Source organism: Thamnophis sirtalis, unplaced genomic scaffold (genome assembly GCF_051295495.1).
Source record: "Thamnophis sirtalis isolate CommonGarterSnake01/CBP01778 unplaced genomic scaffold, rThaSir2_p1.2 scaffold_1, whole genome shotgun sequence".
Taxonomy (NCBI): Eukaryota; Metazoa; Chordata; class Lepidosauria; order Squamata; family Natricidae; genus Thamnophis; species Thamnophis sirtalis.
The window spans coordinates 97,520,038-97,531,316 of NW_028261381.1; the positions used below are offsets into that span (position 1 = coordinate 97,520,038).

The 11,279-nt window shown below is 35.7% G+C and overlaps 1 protein-coding gene across 2 annotated transcripts in view; it reads left to right on the forward strand.

The window, feature by feature from the left end:
- EHF (ETS homologous factor) overlaps positions 1-6,716 on the forward strand; it is a 42,879-nt gene extending 36,163 nt beyond the window's left edge. For both annotated transcript variants that reach the window (XM_087719665.1, XM_087719673.1), the window contains exons 7-9: positions 2,895-2,960; positions 3,474-3,669; positions 4,991-6,716. In XM_087719665.1, coding sequence (XP_087575791.1) covers positions 2,895-2,960; positions 3,474-3,669; positions 4,991-5,090 — 362 coding nt within the window. In that variant the 3' untranslated portion in view covers positions 5,091-6,716. The remainder of the gene's footprint in view (positions 1-2,894; positions 2,961-3,473; positions 3,670-4,990) is intronic.
- Positions 6,717-11,279: the final 4,563 nt, after the last annotated feature.

Genomic DNA, 11,279 nt, shown 5'->3' on the forward strand with positions numbered 1-11,279 from the left:
TGGGCGTGGCTTGGTGGGCGTGACAGAGGAAGGATACTGCAAAATCCCCATTCCCACCCGATCAGCTGGGACTCGAGAGGCAGAGAATTGATGGGGGGGGGGGGAAGTCAGGGGTGGTATTTACTGGTTCTCCGAACTATTCAAAATTTCTGCTACCGGTTCTCCAGAACTGATGAGAACCTGCTGAATACCACCTCTTGATCCAGTCCTTCCTATCAGATGAGAAAATATGTATTAATGGTGAGAGAAAACAGGCCTCTATAAATTTGTTGGTTTGAAGAATTTCCAATAACACTGGCTTTTGTTCCTCTGGATTTGGCTTTTTTCATTACCTCGGAAACAGCTCTTTGCCAGATCATTATATGTCTTGATGTTATAAGTTTCCTTAATATGAAAGAAATCAAAGAGACAGGTAGTCCTTTTTTAGCAAGCAAAACTAGGTTCAGCAACTTGATCATTAAGCTTCACAAATTGAAATTCTTTTTTTCCCTTCAGCTTTCCTTTGCCTTAAACACTAGCAAAGATCATAAATATGAGAATTGGTTGTCAAGTTATTTTTTTACTATGATTCTAACTGTAAATGGTCACTAGCTGAGGACTACTTATATATGCTGTTATAACAAATAACAAAAGATAATACAAAGGTTTAGAACTTTTGCTGAATTTCATTTTAATCTTGCCTGAGGGAATATTTTGTCTCCATTTTTCATAATATGAGAGCCTAAGTGAAACTGATTGGATTCCAAATTGAAAAAATAAAGTATTGTTTCACACAGCGATTTGATAAACAATAGTGTTAAATGTGCCTACCATATTTTTCAAAGTATAAGATGCAACTTTTTTCCTCAAAAAAAGAGGCTGAAAATCTGAGTGCTGAATACAGCATTTTTTGCCTCCCGAAGCCCCGCCCCTTCACCAAAATGGCTGTGCGTAGCCTTATGGAGGCTTTCAGAGAGCTCCTGGGGGCTGGGGAGGCAGAGCTTCCAGGAGCACTCTGCAAGCCTCCATAAGGCTATGCATGCAATTTTATTGACAAAAAATGGACCGTTTTTGTGAAAAATGGACCAGTTTTTGCTCATTTGGTGGGGCACACCCCCCCCAGGATAACTCTGCAAGCCCTCCAAAGCTATGCCTTTTTTTAAAAAAAAGGGCCCGTTTTCGCAAAAAATGGGTCGTTTTTGGGAGGTTTTCAGAATGCAAAAACCCTTTTCCCCCTTTTGGAAAGCTCTATAACTGATTGATGAGAATTACATTGATTAAGTGCTGTGCCAGCAGAAACAAAGTCTTGGGTGCTGCAGATTGTCAGCGATTTCCTTCTCCAGTAAATGGATAAATACACCTGGAAACATCTACCTACCTACCTACTCTCTCTCCTTCCCTCCTTCCCTTCCTATCTACATTCTCTCTCTCTCTCTCTCTCACTCTCTCTCTCTCTCTCTCTCTCCCTCCCTCTACCTACCTACCTACCTACCTACTCTCTCTCTCCCATACACTACCACTGATTTAAATGGGAATAAGACTGTAGCCTAACTATGAGTGAATCCACAGCTCAATAATATAGTACATATTATTCAAGAGGAAGTTTTTAATTTTTTATAAAGAATATATAAATAGATGGCTTATGACTATTAGCAGTAATAGGACTAAAGATGACATATGTAAATAATATGCAATGAAAATATTGAATCTATTCAGCAGATTGTTAGAAAACTTTGAATTATTTAGCTGATTGTAGAAATGTTGTTGAGGTAATGTATCTAAATTTCAACAAAGTATATAACCCATGATATTCTATTTAGCAATTTAGCTAAGTGTAGTATAGATCACATGACAATTACACAGGTAAATAGCTGGCTCAAATGTTTTACTCAAAGAATATTCATCAACTATTTCTCATAAAACCTAACCATAGTGTTTGATGCTAAGCCCTGTACTTTTTAATTATTTAGATGAAGAGATAGGGGGATTGCTTGTCAAATATGCCAATGACACAACATTGAATTATAATAGTTTTAAAAAAGTGCTGAAAATAAAAAAATAAATTAAACAGAGGCAAATGAAAAGCCTTTCATTTAGGAAACAGAAATCTAATGATAATCTTAGGTACTTGGCTACCTACAGTAATTTGAGAATAAGATTTGTGGAAAAGGAATTGCTTACACATTATACATGATACTTGATAGGGCTGCCAAGAAAGGAAATATAAATTTATATCAACAGAAGTATAGTTTTCTAAATTATAGGAAATAATAGTTCTAATAGTTATTCTGCACACAGATCCTGTTGTGCTTTTTATGTTGATTTCTAGTCACCAACTTTAAGAAGGCAGAAACTTGGATATTTTTAACTTTCAGAAGAGAACTAAGAGTGACAACACTTCAAATACCCGAAAAGATGTTACACAAAAGAAAATTAAGAACATAGGATATGAAATAATAGGTTTAAGTTTCAGAAGGCATATTCTGATTGAATGCCAGAACCATTCAATTACCAAGAGTGGTCTCCCATTCATTACATATTGAATATATTCAGCTGGATTTAGATTTAATTTGAATTCCTGTACTAAGCAGGAAATTGAACTCCAGGTGTCTATGATTCTATGAAGTTTGGATGGGTTGTCATTGTGAGGACAGGGTTTCATCTTTTCAATGACTTACAGATATTTTCAATGTTGGCTGCTCTGTGATAGGGGCAATCGACTTATTCCTAATTGCTTTGAAAACTTTTACTGACATTAATGAAGACCATTTTGTTCTATGCTGCTTCCAATTGAGGCCTTGAGGACCGCATGGCTGAAGAATAGGACATGTTTTTAAGTACATTTGTTATATCATAATTTCTAGAACAGATTCAGATATGTAGAGGCAAGAACTGATTCCCTTTTTTTGTTGCAGAGGATTCTTCAGAAGGGAAGAAAATTTCACAAGATCACCCTCCAAAACCACACAATAAGAAACACAGTAAGACACCTATTCCTGGATTTCTATGCTATGAGGGGGATATTAAAGACTTATGGAATATATACTGAATGAAAATCTAAATTTTAATATCCGAGATATTAAATTAAATAGATAGAATAAGAACATTAGTGAAATAGGTTTTGAGATAAATGAATACATTTGAGTTAAGGATATGAGTTCATTACATTAGCTAAGGTTTAAGTTCAGCTAGTTGTGCAGGAGGATTAAAAATGACAAGGTGGGGATTGTAATGCTGAGATCCAAATGCCGTATGTGTGTTGCCATTATGTGGACGTACAATGGGGTGGAACTGCAATTGCGATATCAATTTCCTGCTTTGCCCCTTCCCATCCAACAAATTCCAATGAGTAACTCTAGAGTTTGGAACCAGCCTAAGAAAGTATAGGGAGGACTTAAAAAAATATATATATATATTAGGAATTCCTAAAATGTATACTCATCACCATTCGTTTTTCGGCACAAATGTTTCCTCTGAACATTATTTCATTATAGCTCCTCGGGGAACTCACTTGTGGGAGTTCATCAGAGACATTCTCCTTCATCCAGAGAAGAATCCTGGGTTGATAAAATGGGAGGATCGGTCAGAAGGCATCTTCCGATTTTTAAAATCAGAGGCAGTGGCTCAGCTATGGGGAAAGAAGAAGAACAACAGTAGCATGACTTATGAGAAACTCAGCCGTGCCATGAGGTAACAAAGGGGAACATTTTGCTTAAAAAAATAACTACCTTTAATCTCAGTGCCAATGACAAGCAAACAGCCAGAGTATGCTGAAATCGCAGGGGAGTTTTTAAAATGTAAACTAGAGTGAAGCACAAGCTATTTTCCTATGGCATAATTTCCTCCTGATTTTTTTTTCCTGATCCAAAGATACTGGTTGAATTGATGTGGCAAGATGGGAATCCAAGATCCTTGCCCTCCCCACATATGGAAAACCACATCATATAGCTAGAAAGACTGCCAAATTGTCTTCACATGAACACAGAGATTTTGTCAGTTATGAGAAAGTGTCAACTCCTTGACTAAACAATGACTCACCATTTGTCTTTAAATCCCACAAAAGTGGCATGTACGGACTCTGCAAGTCCTCCTGAATCATCAGAAACATTCATAGTTGCAATTTCTTCTCAATGTAATAATCTACTTATCATACTTCAATTATTAATAAATGATTTCCCCTTAATACAGGAATGGGATCAGCTTGTTGGTCAGGAACTTCCCAAAATACCTTAGATAAAGAGAAACTTGCATAGCATCACATTCAAGGGATTTTGCATTCAGTGGGTGTAATTTGTAACTAGATTTTAGACACAGATGTTCTATAGAACTCTTTCAATCAATGGGATATGTGTGTGTGTGTGTGTGTGTGTGTGCATGTGTATATATGTGTATATATGTGTATATATGTGTATATATGTGTATATATGTGTATATATGTGTATATATATATATATGTGTATATATGTGTGTGTGTGTATGTATGTATGTATGTATGTATGTATGTATGTATGTATGTATGTATGTATATATTGTGTCACAACCCCTGGTATGCCCAAATATGGGACGGAGCATACTGCTTTCCTTTTCTGTCTATCGACTCACCCTAGGAGCCATCCAGGCAGAAAGCTATTTTTTAAATGTTGCCTTTGTTACATTTGTGTTGCATGTCTTTATTTCTTTATTTATCAGCACAAATGCAACATACATACATATATACATACATACATACACACACATACACACATACACACATACACACATATACATACATACATACATACATACATACATACATACATACATAGTGTACGGATATGTTCTGTTTTATATGCAATGGCTTATGCAAAGGCTGTAATGTGGTAGTAACTTAACACCTAATGAGATACTGAATTGTTTTCTGATTTCATGGAAAAATAGCTTAAATGCTAAGTCCATTTAAAAATAAAATTAAACGGGGGATTGGTCAGAAAATGAGTTTTATGTATATGATTTCATCATCTCCTTTTAACAGATACTATTATAAAAGAGAAATTCTTGAACGTGTAGATGGCCGGAGACTGGTATATAAATTTGGGAAGAATGCCCGTGGCTGGAGAGAAAATGAAAACTAAGTACAACTTTAAAAACAACTGTAGAAATCTTCACTGACCGGAAATCCTAGCGGATGTAAATATGCCAAAGACTGTTTTCTTCTATTTATGTACAAAAATTGGGGCCTGCAGAAATCTACGTCTAATGGGAAGAAGGAACACTATTGTTTGTTGATGTTATAAGTATTTTATTTGAAATATGTCCTTTTATGGAGAGTATGTACACAGTTTTCTGTGACCTATGATAATACTGTATGTAAATGTATAAGGATGAGTTGCCTTTCTTGTAAAGATTTTAAAGAAAATGAATTCCAAAAGAAATGTGATTTAGCTTAATGCTGCGAGAGGCATTTGCCGTAGTGGGAGCAAATCACAGGGCATTACTTTATATTTAGGTATATCACTGCATTTTAGAGAACTAGGGGTTTATAATATCTGTCTCAGAATTATATGAGATAGGTCTTTCCATTCAAAATATAGAACTTTTTTCAAAGGCTGTCGAGTAGTAACGCACCAATGGTTAATTAAATCAAAGGCTGTTGAGTTATGGCTTCACTTTTTTTCTTGGTTTTTTATCACCCCTTCTTCTATACAATATAATATGGCCATTTACAGTAGCCTAGATCTTTTTGTAGTTCTCCATTTAGAGTTGGGTTTATCAGCTCATTCCATTCAGAAATAATTCTCTGTTGAAATAAGTCCTAGAACATTAGGAATAGTAGATGCTTTATTTATAGGCCTCAATAACTTTAGCTGAACTTCATAACCAATCTTGAATGCTTGTGACTCATCATGAAATCTTAGGTGTCAGCAATATAAAGCTGCCTTTCCCAAACTGGAATCACCCAGGTTTTTGGAACTAGAAACAACTATGCAAACTGGACATTCTTAATTCATTTGCCATGTTGAAGAATTCGTAATAACTAGCAGCAAATATCCACATTTCTGACAGAAGTGACTTACAAGGTCCCTTCCAACTCTGTTAATACGTAACTGTATCTTTATCTGTATCTGCACCAAACTGAACTGAAGATTTTCTGCATCCAAAGCATTTGTTTAGTCGCCTACCTAGCGGATATCAACATAGATTTCTGCGAAGGGTCCTTATTGCTCTGTGAGTTTGCTTGTTTTCTTGCAGACATTGCATTACCTTAATTAGGTAACTAGGCATTCATGATGTTGCCTAGTTAGGGTAATGAAATATCTGCAAAAACACAAGCAAACTCAGAGACCAACAAGGACCCCTCATTTCATCCCTGAGCTACAAATATTCTCCTTTATTGATATATGTCTATGTGATAATGAAACTGTACTTTGATATTAAGATTTTACGTTACATGTCCCTCCATTCAGAAAGCTAATAATCTAAGATTCTGTTTCAGTCTTTCTTCTCTTTCTCCCAAATGCCTAGTTTTTATTTTCTGGGTTGGTGTGGCATATTCAGTCATGTAAGTTCCTTCATGTAAGAAAATGATTCAGTACAAGCATCTTCCAGCTCAAGAGCTACAATTAAAAATGGCTACTTTGAGCAAATTAAAATTTACCTGTTAGACTTAAATCCAAACTTGTCTGAAACTTAAAGTTTCTGTGTTCTCAAAAATGCCAGTTGAATGTTTTTTCATAAATATATAAAAATAACTTGTGGAATAGAGCCTATGCTTTTTGTTACAGTAAGAGTTGGTAACTGCGCCTCCAACATTTGATGAAAAATATTCCTAAACAAGGCAGCTAAAAAACACCTTGGCAGCCACAATTCCTGCCACAACTTTTAGCTATCATACATCCATTATAGCTATGTGATATTTGAACTTTGCTTAAGGTGACTGGGGGCAGTTAATCTTATTTACAGAAGAAGCTGGTAACCAGGACAGCAGGTTTCAAAGTAAATCCTTTCTGTTGACTGAATATTTACTGACTCACTGGATGAGATTTTTCTTCAGTTTCTCCCTGTTCTTTATTTTTAAATCAATGAGTCTCCATAATCCAATGACCTTTTTGTGCAGAAATATCACATCTATTGTGTTGGATATGATACTGCCTTGTGCTATTGAGTCAAATCAGTGTTATTGTAGATTATCCATAAGGATATATCTACTTTTTTCACAGTGCAATCTATACTCATAAATAGGTTCTGTTGTCTTATGTCTAAGAATCTGGGTGCAAAATTATAGTCTTAATATCACTGGGGGGGGGGTCAAATTAAAAAAATCATGGCATTATTCTTCAACAATATGAGAATTAAAACTCATCTCAGCTGCACACAAAGTGAAGAATACAAACAGCAGTGTAAATGCAGACTTCTCCAAGTTGTTGGCCTTCAGTGCGTCCATGAGTAAATAAAGTCAACAGGATGGCCATGACCACCAGTTCAAAACCCCACCACCTTTTTATTTGCATTGTGATATACATTTAAAAAGTGCCAGGACTTCAATTGTAAATCAAAGCTAACTTCTTCATTTGTTGACTCTTCTTTTACTAGCATCCTTGGTGTCCTTCATGCATGTTACATTCACCTTATTGAAAAACATCTGGGACTTGCAATTCAATCTAATTGGATACATTAGTCTTTCGTGTACTCTAATCATGGAGTCTAATATAAACCTCAGTCCATATTAATTTCTGGTTGCCATTTAATTTTTATTTATTTGCCCAATTTGTTCTTGCTTTGGAGATTTTGATATTTATGGATGTTGCTATTTTACTATCTCTCAGACAGTGGAGTACCTGCTTATAGGCATTTATCATCCAAAATACATTTTCCTCTCAGAATTTATGAGTACTACTATAGCAATACATATCTAACTCCTCCTTATTTTGGTGTGGTATATCGTACTAAGTTATATTTGTGCAATATACTTTGATATAGTATATAGATCATATTTATATCACATTGGTAAACTGATGGCCCTTATTTCTTCCCAGACATCCTTGGGAGTTAGAATTTTAAAATCTATAATTAGAGCTTTTTGGAATTGAAAACATGTTTGGAAAAAATACTTTCCTAAAAATGTTTCCCCACTATCCCTGCTCTCTTTAACGTTGGTTCTGTGAATCATAATATAAATTAAAAGTGATCTTTCAGCATAGCCTGGATATTAATAAAATAGATTTGAAACATAAGTGTGTGATTATAATATGAATTACATTTAGAGTACAATTTTCCAACATTCACAGGTGTATTTATTAATTCCTTAGTATTAACAGAGTTAGATTTTCCCACTTTAAAAATTCAGTTTGTCATTTCTTTCTGAAACTAAATTCACTTTGAAAGGAGACATAGCATAACACTGATCTAGCTAGAAAAAGGACCATAAATATATAAAATGATACCAGCTTGCCACGCACATGCAACCACAGTCAACCATCGTGAACCTTTTGCAAATTCTAATTAAAGGATACAATGAAGATGAGTGTATCAAATTGCTATTTAAATATAAAGGTATTGGTGAGATTGCTTTTTTAATGTTTGCAAAGAACAGTCTTTTTAGAAGTGCATTTCAGATGAATAAGATTTGTACATATTTTTAGGGTGGCATAATTTTTCAAATGTATAAATTTGAATACATTTTGAGTCAGATGTATAGAGATCTACAAATGCATTGCAGTATTTATATAGATGAACACCAATCACCTGGAGAAAATTTTTGCTGATGTATTGTGCAGCTTTGATTACGAAGTAATATGTGCAGCATATTGCCTAGTTCTATGGCTTCCTATTCATAATGAATAGTTTGAATGTTTAGCTACTACAAGGTAAGTACCACTGAAATTACAGTCATTGTGTATTTGAAGAGCTCTATACAGAAATCCATATACTTATCATTATAGCTATTTTGTTGATGGAAAACGACTCAAATATCTTTCTAGCGTCACCATTTATAAGTTTTCTAGAAGCGCATTGTTGTATTTCAGGTTCAATGAATACCACAGAAACGCTAAGCAAAACAAATTTGTTTGTTTTTTAAAATAATAGTTTAGTAATCATTCAAACTTCCCTCCACAGAAATTGCTTTAGAATGAAATTGTATGCAGTCATCAACATGATTAGTTTTATTGAAAAGTGGGGAATTTAATGGTATCATAATACAGAGGTCTTTCATCAGAACATTTTTTAGAAAGTTGCTTGTATCTGTCAATTGTATATGTGTGCACGCTTGTGTGTGTGTTTATGATATAATATTTACTGTTAATTTATGGGCTTGCAATTTAAATGAAGCTTGTAATTTATAATAATATGTGCATCTAAGGCATAAAATAAACCAAGCATTGGGGCAGCTCTGATCAGATGTAAAAGGAAGAAATAATGGTACTTGAATTAAATTGAGCAAGTGATACATCCAGTAATCATTTTTCCTTACCATTTTAAATTGCCTCTGCAAAATCAGTTATTTGCTAGTACTAGTACATTTTCTAGGACTGTAAATTAAAAGGTCAAGAAAAGAATAATGGAGAAACTTATGAAGAAGAAAAAGACTGAATGTTATTTATTTTGTTTTCTTGCCCAATTGTGGAATTCTATTGAATAGAAGGATGGGGAAAATTGAAGTGGATCTGCTTCAGTGGTGGGTTGCAGGCGGTATGTCCTGGTACGGGCATACTGGAGCCTGCCTAGAGCACCGGATACCGTTCCGGTACGGTGCTCTGTAGGGTACACCTGCCTGCCCGAGCTCCTTACGGTCTTTTAAGTCTTCGGCACATACAGTGCCTGTGCGACGCTCCACTGAGCAGCTGGAGTGTCACGGAGGCTTGCAGAAGCAGTAAGATGCATGCGTGCACTGTGTAGGTGCATGTGGCCACCACCAGGCCCATTCCAGCCGTACCAGTTGGAACAGGATCCGGAACCCACCACTGATCTGCTTACAGATCTTGCTTCTTACTGTCTCCTTTACATTGTTTAATTTTATTGTATTTTTATACTTTCTATGCTCTCATTAACATGACTGTTGCAGTTTCCTGGGGCATTGTGATCACCTTTTATGACTTTCTGACAAGCAAAGTCAATGAAGAAGCCGGGTTCATTTAACATCTGTGTTTCTGAGTTAACAATTGCAGTGATTCACTTAACAACTATGGCAAGAAAGATCATAAAATGGGGCAAATAACTTAATAACCTGGCAACAGAAATTTTGCACTGAATTGTGGTCATAAGTCAAGAATTACCTGTAATGTGAGTTATTAGATTAAAAAAACATTCATGGCACACACAAATTGTCACAAGACTTGTAGGTATTGAGAAGAATGGCAGGTTTTTACAAAAGGAAATAAATAAAAAGAATATGTGTCTCTCAGAAACTCCACAAGTCTGCCAATTTTTTTTCCATGAGTATTTGTGGATCAGTCTTCAGAATGAGAGTTCCCTTGCCAAAAAACAATCTGAAAACACTGGAAGAACTTGAAACCTCTGTTCAAAAGGTCCAGTGACTGGGAGTTTTGATAGCTTTATTTCATTGACAGACATCTCAGTTGTCGAACACAGTTATTATGGTGAGCATGGGAAAGAGTCAGAGATAAAATGTGTAGATTACTCCACTTAATTTCAGTCTCCATTGGAGAAACGACAAGAACTTCTTTGAAGGAATTATAGTATTCAGTATTAAGCCTTGTCATAACTGATATAGTCTCCCTTGTATAAATCGAAATATTCATAGATTCCACCCTGGGAAGGCTAAAAGGGGGTTATATTAAAAGCTCACATTTAGCGCTTTCACCTCCTGTGCTCTCCCTGTGAAATTCCATCCTCATCCATTCCAAATCTGCTGTTTCTCTTCAGTGGCAATGATGGTGGAATAGCAGGAGTTTATCTCTTTTTGGCATCTGAACGAAGAGAAGCTTAAGGGAAGTCAGGATTAAAAAAAAGTTCCCAGAACAATGTCAACACTGTTCTTCTTCATGGAACTGCTAATTAGCCAAATAAACACTGGAGAAAATTGTGATTTCTGTCCTAAATATAATGTTCTGTTGCACAGAGGCAGTCCTTCAAACTGATCCTGAGCACATGATTTGAGAAGGGTTCTACTTTATATCAGAGCATTATATATGGTATGTAATAATTAGCTGTGCATACTCTACAGCCAGCAGTGAGATTCACTTACCTTCTCTACCAGTTCGCAATTGTGAACGCACATGCCGTGTCTGCATATGCGCATTGCCATCTGCGCATGTGCAGTGCTTGCGCATTACGTTGGGGCAGAGCCTCCAGCAGCCGCCACT